This window comes from Centroberyx gerrardi, chromosome 9 (genome assembly GCF_048128805.1).
Source record: "Centroberyx gerrardi isolate f3 chromosome 9, fCenGer3.hap1.cur.20231027, whole genome shotgun sequence".
In the NCBI taxonomy this organism is placed as follows: Eukaryota; Metazoa; Chordata; class Actinopteri; order Beryciformes; family Berycidae; genus Centroberyx; species Centroberyx gerrardi.
Window position 1 is genome coordinate 22,651,722 of NC_136005.1, and position 27,576 is coordinate 22,679,297.

The 27,576-nt window shown below is 42.7% G+C and overlaps 3 protein-coding genes across 4 annotated transcripts in view; all 3 read left to right on the forward strand.

The window, feature by feature from the left end:
• Nucleotides 1-3,564: 3,564 nt before the first annotated feature.
• rexo1 (REX1, RNA exonuclease 1 homolog) lies at nucleotides 3,565-15,210 on the forward strand. The gene is made up of 16 exons (XM_071913439.2): nucleotides 3,565-3,829; nucleotides 4,215-6,124; nucleotides 6,285-6,386; nucleotides 7,016-7,232; nucleotides 7,485-7,642; nucleotides 7,955-8,092; nucleotides 8,398-8,521; nucleotides 8,741-8,866; nucleotides 9,810-9,950; nucleotides 10,138-10,251; nucleotides 10,404-10,477; nucleotides 11,339-11,449; nucleotides 11,785-11,900; nucleotides 12,422-12,560; nucleotides 13,113-13,233; nucleotides 13,961-15,210. Exons 1-16 carry the CDS (start codon nucleotides 3,640-3,642, stop codon nucleotides 14,047-14,049), a joined length of 3,870 nt encoding a protein of 1,289 aa, XP_071769540.2. The 5' UTR covers nucleotides 3,565-3,639; the 3' UTR covers nucleotides 14,050-15,210.
• A 6,070-nt stretch (nucleotides 15,211-21,280) lies between these two features.
• Nucleotides 21,281-23,177, forward strand: dmbx2 (diencephalon/mesencephalon homeobox 2). The gene is made up of 4 exons (XM_078285678.1): nucleotides 21,281-21,446; nucleotides 22,168-22,343; nucleotides 22,629-23,029; nucleotides 23,072-23,177. The coding sequence occupies exons 1-4, from the start codon at nucleotides 21,281-21,283 to the stop codon at nucleotides 23,175-23,177; spliced, it is 849 nt and encodes a 282-aa protein (XP_078141804.1).
• A 1,555-nt stretch (nucleotides 23,178-24,732) lies between these two features.
• csnk1g2b (casein kinase 1, gamma 2b) overlaps nucleotides 24,733-27,576 on the forward strand; it is a 30,680-nt gene continuing 27,836 nt past the window's right edge. For both annotated transcript variants that reach the window (XM_071913404.2, XM_071913405.2), the window contains exon 1: nucleotides 24,733-24,856. The gene's annotated coding sequence lies outside the window, so the exon portion shown is untranslated. The remainder of the gene's footprint in view (nucleotides 24,857-27,576) is intronic.

Sequence of the window (27,576 nt, forward strand, 5' to 3'; positions counted from 1 at the left end):
TTGAGCCTCAAGTCATGGGATCTCATGAGGTTTCAAGTCATGAGATTCAAGTCTCAAGTCTCAGGAGGGTCAAGCAAATCCTGTTGCTGCACTGTTTGCACTGAGACAGTACTTAGAAAATATTCATCTTTTCTGATCAAGTGGTCTAAGACATATTCAATTCAATTCAGAATGAAATTCCACTTTGCTAACCTGGATAGTGACAAATTCACACTTTCCTCATTTCTGATACATTTCCTGTGGAGCTGTACAGTGGTGTGACAGATTAGGAGCCGGCATAAACCTCACTCTATTGTTTCTGCTATGGGAGACAGTCGTGAATGTGCACCAACACACACCAAACTGTCATAGAAATGACCTAACTGGGTGTGGAAATGCTGAAATGCTGAAATTCAGTGGTATTGAAAGTCAAGTCAAAATGATATATGAACATTTTGTCTGCACACACCCCTAAAATTAAATTTAAGCCTATTCTCGTGTATTTTGGCAAATATTCCAGAAAAACAGAGATGCTGATATTGCTTGAATAGCAGGAAACACTGAAGTAATTAGTAGATAAGAACAAAGTTAACACATTTTTTGGGGACAACGGACATTTCTTTGAGGTCAGTAGATTCCTGATCTATCGACTCAACCAGGCCAGTGAGGAAGAAGTTCATGCTGGACCCTGATGTGAGTTTCTACAATCCAATACATCCAGGTTCAGTCTGACCACAGTTCCTCCAGCAGGTGTTAGTGAGTGTGAGGTTCAGGCAGTTGTACCTCTAAGCAGCTGCTCCTTCCTCAGCTCACAGCAGATGATTTGCCTCCTCTTCATTTTAACAGGGAAAACATGATTCAACTTGGATGTCACACCTTGGGTAGAGCCTTGAGAAACGGGCTGAAGGGCTGGGAACAGGGTGAGAAGAGGGTTTAGTGCCGTCCTGAGCAGTGACTTTGGATAAATGATTCTACACTTACAGTGTTATGCCTTCACATTACCTTTTGGTCTTCAGTTTCATTTGTGGGCTTATTAACAAAATAAGAAAAACAAGGTCATTGAAGTACTGAAGCAAAGCAATTTTATGTACCTGGTTTATTGTTTTGTGTCACATCATCTGCAGAGCCTGTTTAGATAACACATGTAATAAAGAGATAGTAAAATCAGAACTTGATAGTCTGTATGTTATTGATGTGCATTTTTGCCTTATGGGGAATACAAAACTAGGGCAACCTGGTGTGTGCCTTCCTGAGAAAGAAATTCCTTTTTAACATTAAAAAAAAACACCTATTTTTTTCCTGAATAATTAACAGCATGAACATTACCAGAACAGTCGTTAAAAAAAAGGTTGTAAACTATAACCTGCTGTGAAGTTTATTACAATACACACTGTAAAAACTCAACTTCACCTTTAACAGCCCACATGTTCTTACACCCATTGAAAGATGTTTAATTCAATGGAGTCTGTAAATTAATTTGTGGGCTTGCTCTGTTTTCTTCTTATTCTCTCCAAAACTCTGGACTCTTTCTTCTTTTTAGGTCAAATGTTCAGTTAAAATGTGCAGGTGTATTCAACTTTCAATACTTTGTATACTTGTTTGTACTTCCTAAGATATTTAATTTTTAGAATGTCAGAGTGAATAGTGACATCAGGTGGTCAAATTTTAAACATTTAAAAGATGAACCCTTTCCATTTAATTCAACTTTTTAATCATTCAAGCTGAAGCAAGCACACTGCCACTTCCACATATTTCCCATAATGCAAAAAATAAAATAAAAAATATAAATTGACATACTTCAAAAAGTGTTTAGAGATATGCTTCAAAATATACCAAAAACAAAATAGCAATTAGTATTTGCTCCTGTAGATGACATTCATTCAAAATATATTTTGGACACTGAAAGTACATTTTCTTCCTCTATGAAATGTTGATAACACATTTTAGCCACTCAATATATATCTTGAATGAATGTTATCTACGTGTACAAATACATTTGTGACAAATTTTGGTGCATTTTGATACATATGTCTAAATATACTCTGAAGCATATGTGAATAGGATTTTTCCGTATGGGTTTCAAAGTTAGAAGCCTTTTCTGACTGAGCTTTGAACGCAACCAGCAGACGGCGACGTGATAACTTTCCCTCCCTGTTAGAAAACTACTATGATCAGGATCATTGGACCTAATTAGTTTTGCTCTAATTGGATCACGTGTCTGCGCGGTGTGGATAAAAGCCCTGAGCGCCTGTTACCTGTCTTTTGAAGTGTGAAACGCAGCTGGCGGTAGGTGTCATGGAGTAACCTGTTTCATGACGCATTTTAAATGTTAAAGGCGCCTTTTCCTGTCTTTCAGAATGTCTGTGATTTTGATAATGTAGAACAAAACAAACGGAAAAAAAACCTGGTAAGTTGTTTGGACTGTTCAGATTGTTGGTGTAGTTATTTGGTAGATTTAGTAGCCTAGATAATTGTCTGCAGGACATGGAAGACTACTCTCAAGTGCATTTCTCAAATTCTGTGGCCTGTTAATTGAATTTAGGGTTTATCTGGCTGTAGCCTTCTTGTAGATGACTTTACATATGCATGGAATATTAACTTGGACAACTTGTTCCTGGTTAAAGACTGCAATTTAAACGGTCTAATGAGTAAAATCATTTAGTCATCTTTGAACTAGTGACCACTTTGACTAGTTTCAAGTTTGTTGTGATGAATGCGCTTCAGTAATTTGATCATTTTCACATTAATTACAAGTTATTGACTCGGCCCAACCCTGACTCCCTCCCCCCCCCTCCAGACCTTGTTTGGCCCGAAGATGGATGGGTGGATTTGAGTGTCCCAGCCCGTATGGGCTTACAAGACACAAGACAGCAACAGCCAGGATGGCCACATGACAAATCATAATATACAGTTCCACAAATTCAAAAGGAGAACATTTCAAAAACATTGAATTTCCATGACAGAAATGTCCTATTATGTTGAATACAGTGTGAAGAAGTGATACGCCAACAGGCCTCCGGATTCCTGAGAAATAAAATGTTGAAACACTGGTGTTATATTTGCATCATGCCACCTAGGAATGAGTTCTGAAATCAAGGGAAAAGTAGACTGGGCTTTGCAGTTCAAACCCCTGTTGCCTAACGAGCACACACTGATTAATGTTTTACTTAACCCACTCAAGTCTTGAGAAATAAGCAGCTACAGCCAGGAACTCGCTGAATAAAGTTGGAAGGCGAGAACCGCACAGCACCGTGAATTCCTGTCGTGTTATTGACTGACAAATATAACAAACTACGTAGTTCCTGTGTCACCTAACCGTTGGGGCAGTTTAGGAACTCATTAAGTGTACATTTTCGTGGTAGAACGAAACAAAGCGCCACATCGAGCTTTATTTTTTTAACATCTAGCCTCTTGCTTCCTCGTTTCTTGGAGCTGAGCAACGCAACGACGTCACGTGCCCAGCATTCTCAATGACGTAGACGAGCGCGACACGTGGGACTTCCCGCGAGAGTTTTCCTCGACCATCCAACATGGCGCCGTAGGGACGTTGTTATTGTTCCGTCGCTCGTACAAGGTTTTGCAGTGTGTCGTTTCCAGCCGAAACTACGTGAAATTGGGTCCAGCGCGTGCCTGCGGGTATGAGACAATTGTTTGGAGATCATGCTGAGATCCACCGGTTTCTTCCGAGGGATTGACTGTCCGTTTTATAAAGAATACTGCGACGGCAAAGGCGACAAAAATGGGTGCAACAGACCATACTGTCACTTCAGGCACAGCCAACAGAGACGGGCGTCCTATGGAGCAGCAGTCGATGTTAAAAAGCACAGAGAACTTCACTCCAAGCAAAAGGGTGCATAACATTTTTATCCATAACTGAGTTGAATACTTTGGTCTCGCTGACGGTAGAGTAGCCAGTAAGAGGCTAACGTGTAGCTATCATGTACCGTGTTTCTGGTTTCGTTTGCTGTTTCGAAAGTGATTTTTTCCGTTAGCTGCACTGTACGAATAACAAAGGATGCACCTTGCAAGTTTTCTTTGCTATAGTTGACCAACTTTGCTGTAACTTTATATCCTGTCCACTTCGCATGGTTTAGCCCAACTTAACTCGCAAGAGAGTCCTTCCTATAAAGCTCAGCCAGTTAGTTTACAACCTTCTGAATTTGTTGTACTCTGCATTTTCCGCTCTTGGATGCTTTATAAAGTTTCTTGGGTTGTTTTTTCTTGTGGCTCTGCAGAACAAGGGTATGATCCATTCAACCCAGAGGTAGTGCGGCCACAGGAGCAGCAGAATGGAGATCCGTCTGGTTCAGGTGACATCAGCGGGGCTCTGGAGCTGGTCAACAAGGCCATCGAGGAGGTCCGCAGTCAGGTGGAGCGGGAGAAGAGGAAGCTTTCTCGGATCGGGGACGAAGAGTATGATCCCAGCTCCAACGCCAGTTTGTCTACAGCGGACGTTATTAAAAGGCCCAGTCCAGCAGCCGTGGCTTCCCACATGGCCTATGACCCTGGGAGTTATCAAATGACATCAGGAGGATATAATCCCACCCCTTCCTGCAGCAAGTACACCCTGGATTCAGACAACCAGGGGAACCATGTTAACTCCATGGAATACGTCCCCACATCTGTTAAAAAGCCTGCATCTCGGACACACACACCCCAGCTCCCCTCTCCTCCCCCCAGCCCCAAGTACTCTAATAATACATCCTCCTCTAAGTGTAAATACATCCTGGACAATTCGAAACCATCCACAGATATGGAGTACGACCCGCTCTCCAACTACTCAGCGAGAATCGCAGGGAAGAAAAAGAGGGACGAGAGTACGCAAGCTGTTAAGCTGGAGGGGAGCAAGACGCATAAACTGTCGGGGTCGGGGAGATCAGACGAGGAGTATGTGCCAACAGTGAAAAAGAGAAAGAGTGTTGACACACAAAAGTACACCTTTTCTGACTCTGACGAGGAGAGCTCTGGCACAGAGTATCGACCCACATCGCTTAGCCGCCTCCAGCAGAGGAAAGGCAGCAGTGGGTCGCTTGAGGACGCTGTTGGGACGGGGAGAAAAGAGAGGACAGAGGGAACGCTGAATGCACTGAAACAGAGGAATAAAGAGGAGTTTAGAGAGCAGAGAGGGGTGACAGGGGACTCGGATATCCAGGAAGTTATTCGACGAAAGGACAACCCAGAGAATGAGAAGGCAGCCAGTCGATCTAGTCATGGGAAGAGTGGTAAATCTGAGAAGGTGCATAAAGTTGAAAAGGAGGTAAATAGAATATCTAGTAGTAAAGGCAGCAGCAGCAGCAAGGACAAAGGGTCAATGAAGAAATCGAACCATGATTCTGTAAAGAAAGACGGCAAGAGTCAGGGGAAGAAGGATGATGGGAAAAGCAAGGTTAAGGACAAGTCAGTTGATAAAGTACAGAGGGAAGGCAGAGAAGAGAAGAAAAGCGATAGTAAGATCAAAACAGTGGAAAAAGTAAAAAGTGACTCATGCAAACGACAGAAGGACACAGAAAACGGTGGAGGGGAAAGCAGGAAACCCAAGACATCAGACAGGGAAAAGGAGCACAGCAAGCATAAGGACCACCAACACAAAAATGGTAAACTTGATAGCAGTAAAAGAGAAAAGGATGTGAGGAAAAGCAATAAAAGCAGCTCCAACAGCGGTAGCAAAGGCAGTTCTAACAGCAGTAGCAGTAATAGTAAAGGGAGTTCTGTGAGCAGCAAGGATAAGGCGAAGAAAAGCAGCAGCTCATCAGATGGGAAAACAACAGTTAAGGACAAACGGCGAAGTGTGAGTTTGAGCCATGCCGATCTGTTCGGGGATGAGAGCCCAGAGGAGGCTGAAGCGGCGGAGGAGCTGGACGACGATGACGACGAAGTGGAGGAAGTGCTGGTGAGGAAATCGGCCGACGCTTTAAAGAGGGGACGTCTGAACAAGAGGAAAGCTTCAGAGCTGACTCCGTCTTCCTCGGAGGATGAGGGCGACCGCGGCGCGGGGGACGACAGGGCAGACTGGGATGAGCTCATGGACTTCTCCAGTCTCCAGGCGGACGTGGACTTTGACTCGGATCCCATGGAAGAGTGTTTACGGATCTTCAATGAATCCAAGGATGTGAAGAGGGAAGACAAGGGAAGGCAAGCTAAACAGGTATCGACATTTCCTCCCTGCTTTGTATCTATTTAAGCTATTGTATTTCATCCCTCCTAACGTACACAATCTTCATGGCAGTTTTGAATTTAGGGGTAATGTTTTTTTGAATGTCAGTTGGTGGGATTTAGATGAACATCGCTGTGTTCTGCCCTATCAGCCGTCTAGGGATTCAGAGGAGGAGGAAAGCACAGAGGGCACTTTAACCACTCTCTTCCCTGGTCAGAAGAAGAGGGTCTCCCATTTTGCTGCCAAAGGAAGTGTGAGTTTATCATCTTGACTTTATTCTATTCTTCTTCCCACAGCGCTATCAAGAGGTGAATTCAGGTTGGTCAGTTAGGGGTGAGACATTATACCTGTACACTATCAAACTTCATCACATAGCACTTGAGAAGATCCTTTTCTACAAGTCATGTCTGCTGTTTACTGAGCAGTATTTAATTATTAAAACTAAGTAAAAGTTCTATTACCGTAAAATTCAACTTAATGAATCTTCACACCTGTGGATTTTCAGACAACTCCTGCAAACCTCTTTCTTTTCAAACACACAGAAATGTGATCTGATGTGCCAATGTGTGTTATAAGCTATTCACATTATCATTACAAGATTTACAGATGGAGATACCATATGGGAGGTATCATATTATGCAGTTAGGTAGTAAACCTTCAATTTTTTCATCAAAATTGCCATACAATCTAGCTCACTGGTTTCCAAAAACACCTTTTTTCACACCAGCAACTTAAGTTTTTATGGACAGTGCAGTTATTTAGTGTGGGTAGCCAACGAATAAATTAACCTAATCCTGGTAATTTCCTGGTAATTTCAACATCATGCTTTTCCCATTAAGCTACATAGCTCTCTTTTTAATAAAATGTGCTCCTGTTTGTCAGACTGATACTCCTAAGACTGTGGTGCGGCCGTATAAGAGACCCACAGCCCAGGAAGTCTGCTACCAGCGCATGCAGATAGCACAGCAGCAGGCTGCTCAGCTCGCTGCTGCAGTCAAGACCGCCTCTCTCTCCCCGAGCTCCAGCTCCAGCTTCTCTGGAGACAGGAAGAGAATAGCGCACCGTCCCAACCCAGTGGCATCTTCATCCTCCAAGCCTGGTATGAATGCATCCACTCCTAGTGTCTACGTCATACTATGTTGGGATTTTTTTTCCTGACACACAACATAAAGAAAATGTCGCTTTCACTGCTTTCCCCCTTGTTATTTCTTGTATTTTTCACTGATAACAACCCTAAAAGTAGGTTTATCCATCTCAGATCCTCTTCTCTGTGGGGTAGCCATAGACCTCTGACATGACATCTAAGTCTAAAGTAATAAGTGTGTGTGTGTGTGTGTGTGTGTGTGTCTAGGTCCTGCAGATGCCAAACCAGCTGGCAGCCGAGTCTTATCCCCCAGCAAGACCCTCACAGCCCATCTGTCTGTCAAGGCCCAAACCTCAGCTGGTATCATGTCCAAGACAACGTCCACCACCACGCAGAAGAGGATGGCACACACACCCACCATGAAGGTACCTGCAGACCTACGGAACTGGTTCCATCAGTTACTCACTGCAATTTTCTTGCACGTTTTCACAATTTCAGGCTGCTTGAACAGATTATTCACGTTCATTACTAAGGAACATTCTAATTTTCCTACTTTTTCTCCACTATTTCCTGAATTTCCTGAATGTTTTGTTTGCACATCCCTGCACAACCTTGCTGGCGGTCAGCAGAGCTTTACTAACTTTTGACATCTCTAGAAAAGAATGTTTGCTAAATCCCTGGAGGTGTGATTTACTGTTAATGTTCTGTCTCTGTCTGTGTTGTCTTCACCCTGTCAGAGCACTTCGATGAAGCGCCCTGTCATCCCTACTGAGTTTGGGGCCAAAGTGCCCACCAACATCCGCCAGCGCTACCTCAACACCTTCATAGATGAATGTGTCAAATTCTGCCCATCAGAGGACATTGCCTTCCAAATGGTATGGACAACTTCCACTTTGCAGCAACTGCACCCTAAGCTATCTTACCTGGTTTAACAGAGTGACACATCGTCTTTTATAAGAAATTTCCTCTGTCTTAACATAGGTATACTGTACAGTTTATAAACTGTGCATAATGCTAAAAATATCAAAATTTTGAAATTGTTTGAACAAGGTTTGTTCTGCATGAATATAACATTTCAGGCATTTATCAGACTATCTTGCATCCAGAGGGATGAACAATATGTGCTCCAGTAGAATAAGTTGAGGTTTGGACAGTGACAGAAGTTTGACTGTTGTTTTAGGCCCTCGAAGAAGAGAGGATGGTGTATGAGCGCAGCAGCAGCAAGAACATCTACCTCAACGTAGCGGTCAACACTCTCAAGAAGCTCCGCAGCAAGAGCAGCTCCCCTTCCTTGCCTGTCACCAGTATGTCACCTCAACCTGACCTCCAGATTGAAGCTGTGCAGTATATTGTATTAAGTCTCAAAGTTGATATTTGTTTGATGTACAACCCACATGCATAAACCAAATAATAATAACACGTATATAACATGTTTGCAAGGCATATGTGCAGGAATTGTATGGCTGTATCCAGTGTTAACATGTGCGTGTGTGTGTGTGTCTGTGTGTGTGTGTGCGCTACAGAGGCCCCGGGGTTCACTGCTAACAGGAGGACCCAGTCCCATGAGGAGGTTCTGGGGGGTCGTCTGGCTGCCACCACCAGCTTCACTGTCAACAGGATGGGCAAACAGCAGGAGGAGAAAGTCACTGGTGAGGAGGAGGAGAGGTGGAGTTAGATTTCCCTTTGGTTCTATTCTTGTATAACTCCTAGCCCCTCCGGAATGCCTTAACTCATGATGACATGAGATGTGGAAAAGATTTTTTCAGTTCTTCGTCTCAGGAATTGTTTTGGACACATTTTTTTTCTTTTCGAGATTTCTGCAGATCCTGTTTTTCTCTCGTTATATCCTGCCTGTTTTTTTTTTTCCGGGGGGGGGGGGGGGGAGTAAAGCAAAAAAGGCTGTTATTGGACCTGTTCGACCTCTAGCTCCTTTTGTTTACTCAATGATGAGTAAGGCTTTTGCAGTAACAGTGAAACTATTCAAGTACCCATGTGACTAGCTCCAAGGAAAATTTGTCCTTGGTCCTATTTACAACCAACTACCCGCACCCATGACCTGACATCACTGGGAACATGTAAACAAGACTGTAATAGCTCATACTCCACTGACTTTGACAGTGCATGACATGAGTATGCCACACTGGAGGGGAAGGGCAGCAGGGTGGCATTATGGGTTTAGAGACCGTCCCATAAGTGGAATGCCAGAGGTTCAATTCCCACAATAGCCAACAAGCCCTGTTGAAGGGTCCTCGAGCAAGGCGTTTAACTCCGAGCTGCTCATTGGCCACATGACTCCACATGACAAAGTTTTCTTAACCAACTTATCTGGATAAACAAGGGTGAAAGACCCCCACCACCCCAATTCACTCCGCAAAATAACTGTGAAGGTTTTTAGGTTGTGCTTCTATAGAGGGAAAGTTCATTTTACTGATTGTTCTCTCGCTCTCTCTCTCTCTCTCTCTCTCTATCTTTATTTCTTTCTTTCTTTCTTTCTTTCTCTCGCGCTCTCTCTCTCTCTTTATTTCTTTCTTTCTTTATGTCTTTCTTTCTCTCTCTCTCTCTCTGTGTCTGTGTCTGTGTCCGTGTCTGTAGGAGCTGCACTGTACAGGAAGCTGAAACCGTACCTGATGACAGAGGAGCAGCTCCAGGAGCATGGCTACCCCAGAGCGAACCCCGAGGCCGCCGGCCGGGCCGTCATACACAACCTGCCAGAGAAAAAGATCGTTGCAGACCGTGAGCAGCTACATTGCCCAGCAGCACTCTCACCATTAATAATTCATTTCTAATAGCTAATATTAGCTTATATTAAGAGATGGCGAGAAGTTGTCCAGCAAGTATTTAATTTTTCACAAGTGTCAATATTTTTATTTGAATTCATGTTTTTTCTCATCTTTGGCTGCACTCTATAATGTGTTTCCAGCATTCAACAAGATATGCTGTCGATGCGGGGCGGAGTATAAGATCAATGTCAATGGAAGCTGTGTGCGCAAGGAGGAATGTAACCATCACTGGGGACGTTTACGCAGACATAAAGGTACGTTTGCATATCTTGGTGTTTTTACTGTAAATATTATAAACATATGAATATTATTCTTCCATGTCTGATAAATCAGATTGCCAAGTCTCCCTCGCTCCACGTCTCTCTCTTCATCTCGCTCTCTCTTGTTTTGTCTCCCTCTCTTTCAGTGGCCGGAGGCTGGGAGACGAGCTACAACTGCTGCTCCGGAGCTGTAGGCTCTCCAGGCTGCCAGGTCTCCAAGGTAACAACCCTCAGCCCGACGACTACTAATGTTATTCTTCCTTGCCTTTGAAGAAGTCAAATGTATGGGCTGTCATGGTGGCTCAGCAGGCTGAGATGGACACCATACACTTGAGTGGGTTCGGAAGAGAAACATCTTCTGTACATAAAAAAGAAAGGTCAGACAAAGAGACAAGATAATGGAGAGAAAAAAATTAAGATATAAATGTAATTAAGAACTTACCCACTCTTGTTTTCTTTTCACTCTCCATTGTATCTGAAGCTGAAGTACAGTTAAAGTAAAGTTGGATGCCAATTAACAGCAAAATATGAAACGTTAAACAATGAGAAATGGTTATCAGTGTCATTTGACAATGACAGCATGAACTTTTTATTGACACACCTGAGCATAGCATATGAATGAACAACGTGTCCTTAACAAAAAGCTTTTTGTCTTTGAATATTGTTGCCTTTTGAATTGATCAGATTTGATTGGCAAAGCTCTGAACGTGTTTTTCACGTGGATTAGATATTGTGCTATTATTGTCCAGAATTAGGCTAATAATTACTGCCAACCTTTTGAAGCTTGTTTGTTTTTTTGGATAGGTTTGGTTTTGTGGTGCATGTGTGTCTATCATCAAAACTCTTTTTTTTTTGTCGTAAATGCTCAACTGTGTCTTTTGTACTGTCCATTGAACCACTAGGGGTCAGTCTATTCCCTTTGTTTCTATGGCCTCACTTTCTTGTTTCTAAAATCAAGCACTTCTAAGATAACAAAAACGGAGCTTTCCTTTACTTGTTTACTTGTTTCCATATTATTGTCTGCACTCTTTTGCAGTACTGTTAACATACCTGGACTCTGACTTTAACTTGATTACCACAGCAACATGTGCAGGACGGGCGCAAAGAGGCATCAGACGGCTACGTTAAGACCTTCAGTAAGACTCTACCACCAGATGGCAATGCAGGGGTTTATGCCTTGGACTGTGAGATGGTGAGTCAGAGGGTTACAAAATGTTTTCATACCAAAAACTCCCAAGTAGATGCACATTTGGCCTCAAACTGCCAATGCTCCTTCTTTCATTACAATACATATACAGTATATGCTAACTAGTGAAATGAAGCTTTTTTCCACTTTGCTGGGGATCCCCTCAAGGACCCCTGGTAGTCCTCAGACCCTGATTTAAAGACCACCAGATTACGATACTGGAAACAAGGGTCTGCCTAGTCACTACACAGCTGTGTACTACCGTATTTTCTGAGTCCTGTTTGGTTGTATTTCCTCCATTCGATGTTGCATTCACTCTTTTCTCCCCTCCTTGGAAACAGTGTTACACAAAGCAGGGCCTGGAGCTGACCAGAGTGACGGTCATCAACTCCGAGCTGAAAGTCATCTACGACACGTTTGTCAAACCTGAGAGCAAAGTGGTCGACTACAACACACGGTGAGTCCGCTTTCCACTTGTCTTCCCTGCAACTTGATACAGGTGGTGCCTGTGCTTAGATGAACACACACACACACAAACACTCACACACACTCTGGTGGCTCAGCAGGATCCGGTGCATTCCATGTGCTTGTTTGAATCTGGCTCACAGCCTTTGTCGCCTGTCTCCTTTCCTTCCTTTCACTCTCCACTGTGTACTATCTAATAAAGATGAAATGCCATAAAAATTATCATGTGGAAACAAGAGATCCAAAGAATCTCCAAAAATCTATTAAATCTATTTCTATTTAATTTAATTTAATTTCATTCTATCTATTTAATCTATTTTGCTAGTCATATTTGTAAGTTAAAACTGTGCCTTTGATCTCCCCTTTTCAGATGATTACCCTTGTTTTTCCAAAGAGCACTCAACCCTACAATCTTTAACATAAGAAGCAATTCAACTGTTTGCCATGAAAATCATCTTTGAAACACTCACACACAATATTGTAAAGGCAGTATATCTTGTATCTACTTCACAGGTTTTCAGGGGTGACGGAGGAGGACCTAGAGAGTGCCACCATCACTTTGAGAGATGTTCAGGCGGTGCTGCTCAGTATGTTCAGCGCTGAATCCATCCTTATAGGACACAGTCTGGAGAGCGACCTTCTGGCTCTAAAGGTACTGTGGCGCTCAACCTGGGGTTCAGGATTTTATGTGATTGGAGGGGTTTGCTAGAGGATTTGTAGTATGATGGGAAAAAAATCTTAAGTATTCCCTGTGATTCCCCTCTTGTCCATGTCTAAAGCTCTTGCCTGCACTCTGCCTATAAATCCTCCCTGTGCGTGACATGCAGAGAATTGTTGCCTCACCAGGCAGCTTGGAACGAGCCTTTATTTCCCTTCGCTGATCTTCGCTGAATAAATCACAAATGCATGAAGTTTGCGTCTTTGCTGATAAAAACATGCTTCATACTTAAAGCTACACTAGGTAAGATTTTTATGTTAAAACTCCTGTCTTAACATCGCTAAGTGCGGCTGCAACAGAGAAGAGCGTCCCATCCTCACTAATTGAAATGCAGTAGACTCCTCCCATTTGCCCAAATTAAATTCTGGTGTCAGGTGTGCACACTTCTCCACCCACAGGAAGTGACAAATCGAAACTTAAGAGCAAAATACAAAACTGTCTCCTAAACAGCAGTAAGTGAGCTCTGTTTCTGTCTCTTGCTTCCAGCTAATCCACAGTACGGTGGTCGACACAGCTATCGTGTTCCCTCACCGCCTCGGCTTGCCCTACAAACGTGCCTTGAGGAACCTTATGGCAGACCACCTCAAACGCATCATCCAGGACAACGGTGAGAAAATCAGACAAAACTAGCAGCAATTGTGTTGATACTTTTATAGGGTTTACATTAAGATTTGTTTTTATTCAATTTTATTCATTCTTTTTTTTTGCTGGACATCTGTTTGCATTCTAGGTTGTTCAACAAATTTATAGAATTGCAAATATATAATACATGCTATTAGTGTGTACAATCTGTGTGCATGAACACAATGCATAGATGCATTAAACACATGGATTATGCCATGTCATGTTCCTGAAATATTAAGGTCTGTCTTGGATTACTGAAACCAATTTCAGAGTAAAAGATTTCCAAAGATGCAACAGTCAAGGGCTCTTCAGCTCTTAGCCACGCCTCTCTTTTCTCATCTCTTCCTTTCTCTCTCCCCATCCCACATCCTTCTAACAGAGGCATAATTATAAGGTTGCTAGCAAAATTCTGGGCAAAAATTAATTGTCATTATTCTAAATATCTTCCCCAACAGGCAAAATGGTTGAGTGTCAAAGAGAATATTGAAAGTGAGACACAACACATGTTCTTGTTGATTAATTCATACGGTGTGCAGTTACAAGATTAGTAAACCATCCATTTATCTGTGTTTTAGAGCTATAGACAAGACATGCACCCTATATATATATATATTTTTTTTTTGTGTCTTATGGACAATTTCAAGGCATTCTAGCTTTTTACAAATTTGAGGTTGAATTATTCAGATTTGTTTGTGCTTGTGTGTTTCCAGTGGAGGGCCACGACTCGAGCGAGGATGCCAGTGCCTGCATGGAGCTGATGATGTGGAAGATCAAGGAGGACGCAAAGGTCAAGAGATGACCTCTGACCCCTCCGTGCTACTTTCCTCATCACACCTTCCCGCCTTCATGTTTGGCTGACTGTTGCAGGAAGAGACACAAGAGCAAGTGCGAGGGGGGCCAACCGCCCAGTACTGGAGTTTCACCCTAACAAAACCTAGATGGAAAGAGAAAGAGGTAGGGACGGAGTCGGGGGGGAAGAAGAGAGCGACAGTTCAACACAGTAGGACGTTTTCACCAGAGATGGCCTAGTAAGAGCGCACTCAGATTGGTGCTACCTATTTGAGAGGAGAACCGTTAGCCCCTTCCCTTCAGAGCAATAGGGGCCGAAATTAACAGTGTTTTCATTTGCTTATTAGTATTTCAGTTCTAAATTATGTTACAATGTATTTCTGTTTATCTCTTTTTCTCTGCTTGAGCAGTGTCTTTCAAGGCCCGAGATCTCTTCAAAGATTCATGAATAAAACCTTTCTATAGAAGTACTACTTAAAATGCCAGGGCATTGTCTGCTAAACTATGGTGATTAATATGCTATTGATGCCGGGCTGTATCCGCAGCCCAACTTGCACTATAGAAACGCCCTTATTATATAGGGCCAAAGTCTGAGTACCTCATCTGTGTAATAATGCATACACTTCTAATGAATAACGACAAGTGACTTGTTCCTAAGTACATTTTTGTGCATTGATGTCTTAGAGGCGATTGAACATTGCTACCTAAATGCACTTCTGTTTTTCACTTTGCACCTCATTGTTTTTCACTTGCATCAGGTTTCATGTGGTTCATATCAAGATCATTTCGTTGGCTCTAAAATCTGATTAATCCTATAATACTTGATCAAAAGACCCTTAGCAGAAATTTAATGTCTCTGCTACTTCCTATTTGGTATAGTTGATGGGATGTATTCACTGTATTTTATAGTACAAACAAGATATTGACTATATCCACCACTGTCTCTTTGTGTCCTGTGCACTGCATGAAAGAAAATTATGGGAATCGTTGTAATAGCAGTTAGGACATATTACTCCTCCATAAAAACAAAAATATGTTCAGTATTGTTCGAATACTAGTGACGATTAGGCCTGGTTATTAATTGCAGACAATTATCATTTAGTTGTATATCAGCTAACCTGTGCCGTTTTATGTTGAAAGTGACAAACGCGACTGAGAAAAAATACTTGAGTGCTGTAAATATGCTGTAAGTAGTTTCCTTTTGTATTTGTTCATTTTTGGTTGTTTATCTTTTTCTATTAAAAATATTAGTTAAAACAAGATGTCGCCCTGTCTTCACCACTTCACAACAATCCCTGTAAACACAGTAAACACTTTGTGACAGTGTGACAGCTTTTTCTAAGTACAGTGTTGGGCCTCTTGCAATCTGTGTGTCCGTCCATCCGGCCCGTATATTTCCCTTTAACGGCAGGTGCAGAGGCTGTAATTCTCCTTTCCTCAGCAGATGTGTAATTTGGAAACAAAATGGGAGAGAAATGCTAAACTGAGAGGCCCATCCTTTCTTCAGACTGTTTGCCCATTGAGCTCGTCCCGTCACATGTCAGTATACATTTCCCCCGGCCGGGCCACAGACCCCAGGTATTAAAGACCCAGTTTGCCGGGATCAATACCTACACAATGTTCCAGTGACAAGGAGGGGGGCTTCCTAGTGTTTATTGAGTGTTGCAGAGATTTGAACATGTGGAGCGAAGCAGCTTAGAGGGGTCTTCTTCATTATCAAATTCGATCAGTGCCTCTTTTCTCTCTCCCTGTGATCACCTTTGACTAGCGGGGGTCACCGGGGGGAAGCTGGGGGCCGGGACTCCGCTCCAAGGGGCCGCAAACTGACCCCATGCTGAGAGACAGAGAGCGGCATTATCTCTCTTAAGAGCCAGAGGAAAGAAACACTTTAGCGTCTACATGCCTCATCTAACTCTCATGCAAACGCCGGAGTTCAGAGAAATGGGTCCTGATGGAAGGATTCTGGTTGCATCCTTATCTGACTCATATTGTGCAACATTTAGTGTGCTGTGAAGATCACACTGATGAAGAACCTGTCACATTCTGAGAGACTAAAAGAAATTTTACACTTTACTCTCAGAGAATAAATTTTTAACTGCAGAACATTGCTGAAAGTGCTTTTAATCAGCCAATATACTTTTGGGAAGACAAATAAAAGACGGGATTTATCATTTCATGTCTTTCGTTTTGAATGAAATGTTTGCTTGCAAGTTGACCAAAGCCTTAGTTTAGATTTTGGATTATGGCTGGTGTGAAAGGTCTTGTTGTGTGTTCTCTCTGTGGTCTGAGTTCACCCCTGCACCTCAGCCCAGACCTCCGCTGGTGCCCTTGACCCCCGGGCCCGGGCCGGGCCGAGCTGAGCCGGGCCGCCCACAGCTGCCCCGCTCCTCTCTCTGTCTTTAATCTCACACTCCTCCTGCCCAATTAAGTGACTGATCTTTACTCAGTCGCTCATATTGATCCAGCCAGTGGAGCCGCCCGTTGCCATGCTCCCTCGGGGTGGAGGGGAGATCATAGGAAGCTAATTGGAAGGTAATAAGTCTCCAGGCCTCATAAAACAGGAATTACTAGAGTCCAGAAAGTGAAATCAATGCATTTCTCAGACCAACAGCTCTCCCGCTCTCCGATTTAGATCAATAAAATGGACTGGTTTGATAACTTAAGTATTTATAAAAAGATAAGTTTGCTTATAGTCATAAAATGCCCTCTGATGATCCTCTCATTTCAGTTCTTCTCTCTGAAACGGAGCCATTCTTTCATAAAGCATAGTAGAACGGCAGAGACAATGCTCATAGCTCCATTTGAGTGTGTGAATGTGTACGTATGTTTGTTTTTGCATGTGTGTGCTTTGTGTGTTTGCACGCAGGTCAATGTCAGTCTAAGCTGTGAGTGTGTCATAGCCAGTGTCAGGCCTCACAGCGTGATCCTGGCACTCCGAGGGGCTTAAGAAGAGCTACTGACCCGCCGACCGCTCTCCCCGTCCCCCTCGGGTCAAAGGCCAGCCGGGCCCATCGATTTCCCCCAGTGAAGAAGTCTTTAGCTCCTCCGGCTGCTCTCCCCCTTTGGCCCACATGCCCCGGTACAACACCGCGGCCCCGAAGGCCTCTCAATTGTGTTTCGCATGCCGATCGATCCGGTTGGTGTCCGAGGGGGCCCTCCTTGAGTGGCTCTCCCACAGATAACTGACAACTACAAAGCTCCCCTCCTGACAGGCCCTTGTCAATACAAATTTCCACTATTGATAAGTAATTAAAGAAAGCCCGGGTTTTCAGGGGGGTTCTGCTCCCTAACTAAAACATCTGTTAAACAGCAGACATTAACAAAAACTCTCTAATGCTCTTCACACGACAAGAAAAAAAAAATCAGCTGCCCGTCCACTCTCTCCCTCCTCAGCTGCCTCCCAGTTTCCACAGGTCTAAATATCATTTTTTAAGAAACCTTTTAAAGGATGAATGAAATGAATAGTGTTGAGGGTGAATTCGTTGGCTTTGCTCTTTCGAGTGTTCACTTTGATATCATTTAAATTATTTCCTTTTGCATTACAGTATCTTTATTTTTTTTTAAAAACTGATTTGCAGTCAAACGCAACGTTCGCAGTCAGGACTAATAATAGCTGCACTTTAATAACTTTACATGCTACATGCCATCAAGCAGGATAGAGGATGAAGTGTTCCGACTGTGATTACTCACATTTTCATTGCCTCATTTCCAGCAGAGCCGTAAGGTCCCTGTAATTCCCTGTGCTACTTGACAACAGTTATTAAACCTGCGAGTTCTCACCTGCTCAGCGGTGAGACTGTTGTCAGTGCTGTGACTTAGCCGGGGATCGCCTTTGTCTTTTATTCACTGTAATCCATGCATGTGTAAGTGGATCTTCTAAGAGGAGGATAACTCCCCTTAAGCCGTTTTAGACACTACAGGAGGGACTAAAATCCACTAACTTCTCATTTACCTCTGCACCCCATTCATTAATGTAATGTATTCACATCCGGGTTACTGGGGCTATCACTGCCTGAAATGTGTTGAAAAATGTATGTAGAAAAGTCCCATTTCTTATTAGAATTTCATGACAGTGCTACTTAAATCAAAGACTTTAGTAGGATGGGACATCAGACTTGCCCCATCATCATCCTCCTCTCCTGTGTTTCGAGCTCGCTGCCTGTTCTGTTGAGGTTAAAGATGAAGCAATCAGACAGTAGAAGTTTGGATGACTGGAAAACCAAGCAGCTAATCGGCGAGGCCATCACTCATTTTCCAGTGAACTATGGCTGCGTTTGGCGGCGAGGATGAGGAGGAGGTGATCCCGGCCGAGCCCTGCCTGGCCCGCAGAGGGGGAAACGATCCAGGGGGGCAGCGAGCGAGGAGGCGGGGGGTCACACACAACCACACTCTTTGTGTGCCTATAATCCCCCCAGCCAACACAGCTTTGGCCAGGTTTCATCATGAAAGTGCCATGAAATAACTACTTTTTTTCTCTCTTTGCAGTAAATCTCCCCTAATCCTGCGGGCTGCGGAGACAAAGGCCTCTGGGACCTAATCCTGGAGCTTTTAGTGGGGTTGAGGGGCTGGCCGACAGAGCCTCTTCTAAATGACTTATTTCTATCGGACACTAATATAGCTTGACAGCCAAGAACAGCGAAAGGAGGAGGAGAAAAAAGCCAAGGGAAAAAAGAACACAAACATTTTCACATATTTTGGAAGTCTGAGCAGTTGATTATGTGCAAGTGTGAGTGGAAGAAGTGAACCATGCTTATTGGTCTACTCTCCCATAGCACACAGCAGTAGAAACACCTCATTTGTTTATCTGTGAATATTGATAAAACGTGTATTAGTTTCCAGTATATGTACTGTAGATGATGATGTAATGATCCTGTAACATCTTATTCAGCTCTGTGTGTTTGCTGGATTGTTGGAGAATGTGAATCAGAATCCGTTTCTTTTGATGTGATTTTTGCTTTCACAACATAATGAAAAGTCCCTGCTATAATTATTGCCAAGTTTTGAAAATGAGGCACAGCAGACCGTTGTATTGAAGTACTGTTATTGTGTGTAAGAGTGTATAAGGCTTTCCCACTGCACAGCATTATATTTGGGTGAGCGAGCTCTACAACTACTACCAAAACAAACCTTTGAGAGTTTCATTTTTATATTCCACCCTGCTCTTGTCACCTGCATGGACCTTGTACCACACGTTTCTGACTGTGCAGTGAATGGCCATTACAAAAGCCAGCGCCTTAGGTCCTCTCCACTTGGCTGGCATCCTTGATTCTTGTGTTACCTTCTGATGGGGCGAAACACTCCGATTGTTGGGCTCAACTGATACTCATGGGAAGCATAATCTATCTATCAGTGTGAATGCTTTGGCTTTCCACCCTGGCACTCTGTCAGACCTTAGAGGAATTTACATGTTTACACCATAGACTGTAAAAAAAAAAAAAAAAAAAAAAAAGGTCTACACCCCTCAGCCTGCAGTATCAGTGGAGTTACTGGAGGTGGAGAGGCTTGTGAAGTGTGTCACAAGTGATATGATAGTGAGGCAAATGTGTGTGTGTGTGTGTGTGTGTGTGTGTGTGTGTGTGTGTGTGTGTGTGTGCGTGTGTGCGTGCGTGCATGCGTGCGTGTGCGCGCGCGTGCAAAAGTACGAAATCACAATGAAATTCCAGGCACTTGAATGTTTGATTATTTTCCTCATCTTGGTGCTCTTTCGGGAAGACTTGGAATTTGGCTCAGCGGGACCTTAAGAAATCGCTCTCAATGGGCAGTGTCTAGATTAAACTTCACATGGTGACAGTTTATGGGCAAAATATGGTGGCTGTTAGCAAAACAAACCCTTAGAGAAAACCCCCTCCGAGGGGAGACTGTCAAAGCCAGGAGTATGGGAGAAAGAGGGCTGAGAAGAGAGGACAATCAAAGGCTGTTATTTTAATCTGTCCTGCCTCGGAGATTAGCCGACCACATTGTTTTAATTGTTTTAACGGGAGGGAATGAAACGCTCGCTTATAGGGGGATCCTTGGCGTAAATCTCTCAAGTTCAATAGTTTCAAAAACTTGAGCCCCTTGCAACCCCCCTCTCTTCCCTCATCCCACCTAATCCCGGCTAATACCTTTCTTTCTATTGGCTAATGGCTAAGGGGAGCCGGGGTAAATGCTTCTTAAATAGTCGTGGGTGAGAATGGTTTCGGAGAATTAGATCCATGCCACGACAAAGAGCATTGGTGTGCGAGGATAAGGCCCGAATTGATCTGGGAAATATTTGGACTATAACTCACCGAGTGGACTTCTAGGCGTAAAAGCGCACAAGAATCTCATGCTCCGGTTCAGTTTTCGGATCTCAGGTAAACAGCAAAGGAAACCAAAAAGTTGTACCTTTCTTTTCATCACCGAAACATATAAAGTTTGATGCAGCTTAAAGTATTTTACATCATATTTTGCCACTGGAAGCCATTGTGTCTGTAAATTGTAGGATGGATACTATTTAATTACAGCTATTTGATTTTGGAGTTGCGATGTTTATGTTCACGCAAAATGTATTTGTTATTATTATTATTTTCCAATTTCTCCATGGGGGCAATTAAATTTAGGATTTACCATTATTGCACTGCATTACATGAGTTGTTCATATGTTATAATTAATAGCAAGTGAGTAGACAGAAATACCGTTAAATAGGTTTGTGTGGAGATATTAATGCTGCTCTTAAGTTCATGGGTGTCAGTTAGGTATAGCACGATATGGACACACCATACCTTAGCCTAAGTGAGTCCAAATTTGATTTGTCTTTATCATTATAATTAATAACAAAGATCAAGCAAAACTCGCAGGAAATTTATTTGGAAACGATTTCTAAAAAAAATCACACCAGCAGTGAAGCATTCAGCACCAGTGTTCCCTTTAAACTGTGTGTTTAGTGACCTATCAGTCTAATAATTTATCATATTGACCAAAGTATAACAGTCCTCAGTAATTGCTCTACAGAATTGCTCTATCGCCCTCAGAAATTTAGTCAATACAAGTGTATTTAGAAGTTTTAGTGTCAAAAAGTTTTAATGCAGGAATAGACGCGGCTGGTTTTCCTATAGGCTAATATTGGATTGGGGTTCATAAAAAGTGTCATAAATAGTGAGAGTGGGAGTAGTTTTTTCTCCGTTTGAGTCGAATAACTCCTACTGATGCTCATATTAAAAAACACATTTCAGCCAGTAACATAAGTCTCTCTTTGTCCCTCTACATCCTTAGACTAAACATGAATTCTCTGAATTTCTGCGGGGCCTCCAGCGGCGGAGTGTATCCCCTCCACAGCGTCAACTCCATGCTGTTCGACCTGCACCACCAGATGGCGGAGCAGTACCACGTTTACTCCGCAGCCAGTCCCGCCGTGCACACCCTGTCTGTGGCTGAGAGGCTGGCAGGTAGGTCATGGCCTTTCATAGGCAAACACACTTCAGGTAGTACAGAGAAAAATTATAGCAAGTCAGACGTAAAATGGTGTAAAATTACTTTCTCCCCCTTTCCAAGAAGTATTCAGCCAATTATCAGTCCCAAAATTCAAACTGCCTTGCAGGTTGGCCTGTATCAACCCCTGGAGGGGCATATTTATAAGAAAACATGACATCCTATGTGTTATTATGTTAGTGCAAAGTAGGAAATTCACATCCATAATGTAATACACCGTCATGATATGGTAAATAAAAAGGAGAGAAAACTAGGAAATCCAATTAGCGATCATCATAAGGCAAATAACCAGCAATATAAACTAAAATCAATTATACTTTCAGAAAAGCATTGGTTTATGTTTTTTTTTTTTTTTGCCTTAGAAGACCCTATTTTCATAAAACTTACATCAGTTTGATACAATTTACCATAATGTATAGTATGAATTTATACCATAAAGATTTATGTCAGCCTAAAGAGATGAGTAAAACTCTTTTTCCGCAAATAAAGAGGTGGGCAAACTGAGTCTAAGTAGGTTAACCCTCCACTACATCCCTGATAATACAGAAAAAAATGCAAATATGAGTGAGAATAGCAATTTACCTCCTTGTCATCCTGCCTGATAACTTGGAGCAAACCCACTGCTGACTCACGGCATATTTTGGCGATGGCTTTGTTTCTGTCCGTCCTCCCATGCAGAGCTTATTCTGGAGGCTCGCTATGGCAACCAGCAGAAGCAGCGCCGCAGCCGCACGGCCTTCACCGTGTCCCAGCTGCAGGCTCTGGAGAAAGCCTTCCAACAGACTCAGTACCCAGATGTCGGCATGAGAGAGAGACTGGCTGTCTGCATCAACCTGCCCGAGGCTCGCATTCAGGTCAGAACACACTCTCAACACCAGACTGACACCTGCAACCAAATCACAAAATACTGCATGTTTAGAATTGTTCATTTCTGGTAATGTGAGCTGCGTTTGTCGCTGCGTTTGTCTTTGTATCTTGATAACATTAATATTCAGATGGGTAACTTTAGAGGTGGTGAGAAAGGGGTTGGCATGAACACATTATGACATGTTTTAGGGAATAATTGAGAATAGTCAGAGTCTGACAGTGTGAACAAACTGATCACTGCCAATGCTGAAGTGATGCTCTCTCTCATCCAGGTGTGGTTCAAGAACAGGAGGGCAAAGTTCCGCAAAGGTCAGAGGTCTTCCCCGCTTTCCAGAGACCACAGCCTGGAAGAGGTGCCGCAGCACAGCAAGGTGGGACAGGAGGAGGTGGGCACCAAGGGCAAACAGGACATCATCACCAAACCACGCGTTGACAGCATCCCTCCTCCTCCTCCTCCTCCTCCTCTGGAAGAAAGCAGGGACCTTCGCTCTCATCCCGTCCCCACAGACTCTGATGTTTCACGGTGCCACCTCCGGCTCCACTCTCCTCCTCTTTTCCCCTTTGTGACGGGGGAGCGCTACCGTCGCCTGCCCCACCAGCAGGCTGTAGGAATGCTGCCCTCTGAGCTTCCCTTCCCCCCGGCGTTCTGGCCCGTCGTGCAGCAGCAGCAGCAGCAGCAGCAGCAGCAGCAGCAGCAGCAGCAGCAGCAGCGCAGCCCTGCCCTGGGGCTTCCTCCCTCGTCCGTTGCTAAAAACTGTAGCCTGTCCCTTCAGACTGCTTGTTCCAGTAAAGCTGCGCCTCGCCCTCACCTGGGGCTGTAACTGCAGACTTAAACAACCTGACGTACGCAGCCCTAGATTCCTCCTCCTTGCGGTGACCCAGGTACACCTGAAGCAGCCGTGTGTATTGTGCGTCAGCAGAAAAGACAGAATAACAAGGCAGAGTTGCCTGCTGCTTCGTCCGTGTAAACCTGAATACAGACGGGGCACAGAACAGACATTTCTAGTCAGTGAATTGTATTGTATGCCTGTCTGTCCAAAGGGATGTAAAGCTGTACAGTGGATTTGTTTAATAAATACTTTCACAGGTTTGTATAGTAGAGGAAGGGAGTAGTTTTGGTCTGTCTCCTTCAACCTCTACAGGCTGGTTTTACTGGGTCAGGGGTATGACTCTGCTTGAAGGAGGCTGTTGTTTTATTCATCACTTTTTTATTATTTCAGAGGACAAGCAAGGGCAAAGATCACAGCTAAAAATATTCTCTCTTTCAGCATTGTATCACTATATCTCATTACTTCTGTAGCTGGCTACCCTGCCATGTAGCTACACAGTAACAATGATGGTAAAAGCATTTGAGTGGAGCTCCTTATGTAATAAAGCACTGTAACATGGAAGAATGATTAGAAAATATTGAGTATGTGAAATAAAATGATTTGTTCTTTAATGATCTGTTGTTGTTGTTGTTGTTGTTGTTGTTTTAATAAACTGGGGCATCTTCTAGTTTTTTGTGAGGCTTAGCATTGCAGATAGGAGCCTTATGCAAAGATTAGGTACTATTTGAACTCATTCAGATGTCTCTTTCAAGAAAAAGATGCAAACTATTTGGTATGACATCCATTAAGTGGATGATGGATATTTAACATGTTCCTTTAAGTGATAAAAATCTGGGTGGGCTGCCAAATAGTTTAATAGGTAGTGCAAGTATTGCGGGCAACAAATGGTTTATCTAATTAGACTAGTGCTCTAGTTATTATGTCATGGCAATTTTGATGTTTCGAACACACTGGGCTGAAGGCTCCAACCTGTACATTAGGACTGAGAGAGGAGTGAAGGTTTGATTGAAGGCCAAGAGGTCTGTGTGATCACATGCATTTTAGTCTTTTTAGACAGTGGTAAATGCTTGACCTCCCAAATCAGAGAATGAAAATTTCTCTGTTATATCATCAATCTAGAATATGAATTAGTGTGAGCTGTCAGCTTTTGGTCTAGGTGAATAAATGGCCGCCGAGCAACAGGTGACAGAAATAATGTATCAAAAATAATGTATAATGTATGTTGACTGTAGTCAAACTTAAGGCACCACCTGTGGCATAAAAATCTATGCTTGAAGGGAATCATATTTAGGACAATGTGGACTGGGTCTGTGAAATTAATTTGGGGAAACATACAAAAATTACAATTGTGTAGTAGTTCTCTGTCAGACTGTAGTTTAAATATGTCTACTGTCGCTTTACTTGTATCAAAGTGCAAATTTGGAGAGCCAACCACAGCGACCAACTGCGCTCGTCTGATGTTTAGCAATATTCTCTAAACAAGTTGCGTTAGTTTTTCAGCGTGGGATAGTGGTGGGAGCCGAGTGTGACGCTATGCTTGCTTATCGGCAGGGGAAGCTTAAAGAGACAACAGCAAAATCATAGCGAAGGAGAAGAGAAATTAAATGTGAAAAATGCGTACAAATGAAGAACCATGAGGTCGACTGCATTTCGATAATTCACATTTAAAGGTAAAATACTTGTCTTTGGCAGCGGAAGTTCATTTGTAAGGGTTGTTTTCGAAGGCTATCTCTCGCCGTAAATTAACGCTATTGCTAACGTTACGGGTGCTAGCGTAACTAGCTAGCTGGCTAGTGGAGCCCAGGCTAACACTGGTGTGCATTCGGTTGTTTAGGATTAAGGAGTTGCCCAGCAGTGGTCGATGTTATGGCTATAGCTGAAATCTGAAAACAAACGCAGTCCTCTCAGGTGAAATAATGAACCTTCATTAGTACTCCAGTCCATAGTTATAACATTGCTTGTAACAAGGTTATTTCGTGATTAAGTATTTGCTAACTCACCAGGTTAATGTAGCTAGTTAAGGCTATGTCAATCAATGAATATTTCATGTTCTGTCCTGTTTCAACTTGTTCCATTCGGCATTAGCTTGCTAACGTTAGCTAATGCTTATGTGCTTATAGTTAGGCTAATGTCTTGCTAACGCTAGGCTAACGTCAGTGTTAGCTGTTTTTTATCAAGCGTTAGGCCAAGAAGAACGGCGTTTTTTTTATAACTACGACAGGTTAGCTGTCTAATGTTTAACCCGATTAACCACTCGATGGGTAGATTAACTTAACGCCATATACCGCTCAACAAGAATAATCAGATCAACAAAAAACTGATTGGCTAACGTTAGCTACGATTTAACGATATCAAGCTAACTTGTGAGCTCGCTAACTAACGTTAAGATCGCTTAAGAGCATCTGGCCTTGTCCGCCGAACCAGCTAACGAAACGATAGGGTTTACCTAAACGCCAACTTGCTAGTGCGATTTTATTCTCCTCATTTCCAACATTTGTCATGGAACATATATTTCTAAATACCCATTAGTAAAAGCAAACGGGGCTTGCATTGGGATCACCCGAAACTGAATGACAGCTGCCAAGCACTATTAGGTAGCCAGCTATGTTAACTCCTAGCTAACATTAGCTAGGACAACATAAGTCAGATATTTTGATATTTTGCGCTCTGGGCGAATAGGAATTGAGCTAACTGGTCTGGTTACTACTGGTTAGTCTAATGTTGAGGCCCTCTGCAACTAGTTGGCTTCGTATTTAGTTAGCTTCAATTGTATTATGCCGTGTTATTGATAGCTTTATTTACCACCATTGTAGCTAATGTTAGAGCCACTCTCTACCTGAAATTTCCTTTGGCTAGCTTATCGATAATAGGTTTTATGTTGTTCTGTATTTCTGTGTATATGTGCCAACACAATAAGTGGAAAATATGGAGACTACTCACTAAGTGTACTTTAAACAACTTGTTAGTCAAAACAATTGACTTTAAAAATACACAACTTCCTGAACTGGGACTGTCTAAACATATGGGCGAGAGCAGCTAGTTAGCTGAGACAGTATTTATGTGTTGCTTTCCAGAGACATCTCTTTCACACATGATCACACTTGCGTTCACACTCCTCACCATTTCACGTTTTAAATGCATTTTTCAGTATTCTCTTTGTGTCACTTGAACAAATTAAGTGCTTGGCATAGTGCCCTTTGTCATTTCAATAGTTGTTGTGATCAGCTTACATGTAGGCACTAATGGCTTTTCCATCTCATTTATTGTACTTGTTATCTTGTGACTAGACAAGGCTATTTTCAACTTGTACAGTAAGTATAGACATGTGATATGCTACAAGGAAGACAACGCAGTGTAATGATTGACTTCGTACCTGGCTTGAACACATGCTTCTTCTTTCTCTGGCTTTTCAGGATTTGGAGTGAGGGCAGGATAGATTTTATGTTTATTTACTCACACGTGCACTTCAACACATTTCAATTTTCAACAGCTAGCCTAATGTTAATATAGCTTTACCTATTCACATGGGAATTTAATCTCCTCCTGTGGAATTTGTGGAATAAACTTAATTTGTATAGTTTTGATTGAAATCACAAAGGGTTTTGCTGTGTAACCAATCTAATCAACAAGAATGATTTCACTCAATATTTTCCATTTAGCAAGTCTTCCTCCTCATCAGTGTACTTATGTCTGATAATGTTTTAATGAGTTCTATGATCGATCCATTAGTTTTTAGGCCATCAAATATAGCCTAGCTATAGACCATATCCAAATCCTTCCAATATTATGTTACTCTATGATGCAAATGTTTCCCAGACTACGATGAGACGAGGCATTGCAGCAGCCATTGATCAGTTTAAGTGCCTTTCCTTAGGAAAGGGTAGCGGCCCGCCGATAGTGCCTGCATTACCTGCACTCTTCACTATCACCAACATCACAGAGCCCAGAGGTAGGAGAGTTAGGAGAGCTGCTTGGGACAGAAACTCGTACATGTGATTGTGTGCTATAAACTATTCAGACTGTCAAATTCCACTGCCACTGAAAACTGAAGTTATGGTTATGATTGATGTCCTTTGTGTCTGTCATGGCTTATACAATATAATGGTGTATGGTTTAGGCTGACATGTCAGAATATTTTAAAGCTCTATGAAAATGTCACTTTTAGATGTACGCACTTTCCTTAAGGCATTGACTTTAGTGTCTTTCTGGATGTAGTTTTTGGGGTTTTATTCTACAAGAGGTCTTTTTGCTCATGTCTGAAGTCTACTGTGGAATATTTCCTCTCATATTGATTGCTTTATTGAATTTGCCTTGCGCTAGTCTGTGAGCAAGATCCCATTTCAGCTGTAGTAAGGAACAGCTACGGTAGACATAATTTGATCTTCAAGTA

Coding starts and splice junctions, on each gene's coding strand:
- rexo1 (XM_071913439.2), top strand. CDS start 3,640: ATGCTGAGATCCACCGGTTTCTTCCGAGGGATTGACTGTCCGTTTTAT. Junction 3,830..4,214: donor ACTTCACTCCAAGCAAAAGG/GTGCATAACATT, acceptor GTGGCTCTGCAG/AACAAGGGTATGATCCATTC. Junction 7,233..7,484: donor ATCTTCATCCTCCAAGCCTG/GTATGAATGCAT, acceptor GTGTGTGTCTAG/GTCCTGCAGATGCCAAACCA.
- dmbx2 (XM_078285678.1), top strand. CDS start 21,281: ATGAATTCTCTGAATTTCTGCGGGGCCTCCAGCGGCGGAGTGTATCCC. Junction 21,447..22,167: donor TGTGGCTGAGAGGCTGGCAG/GTAGGTCATGGC, acceptor CCTCCCATGCAG/AGCTTATTCTGGAGGCTCGC. Junction 22,344..22,628: donor TGCCCGAGGCTCGCATTCAG/GTCAGAACACAC, acceptor TCTCTCATCCAG/GTGTGGTTCAAGAACAGGAG.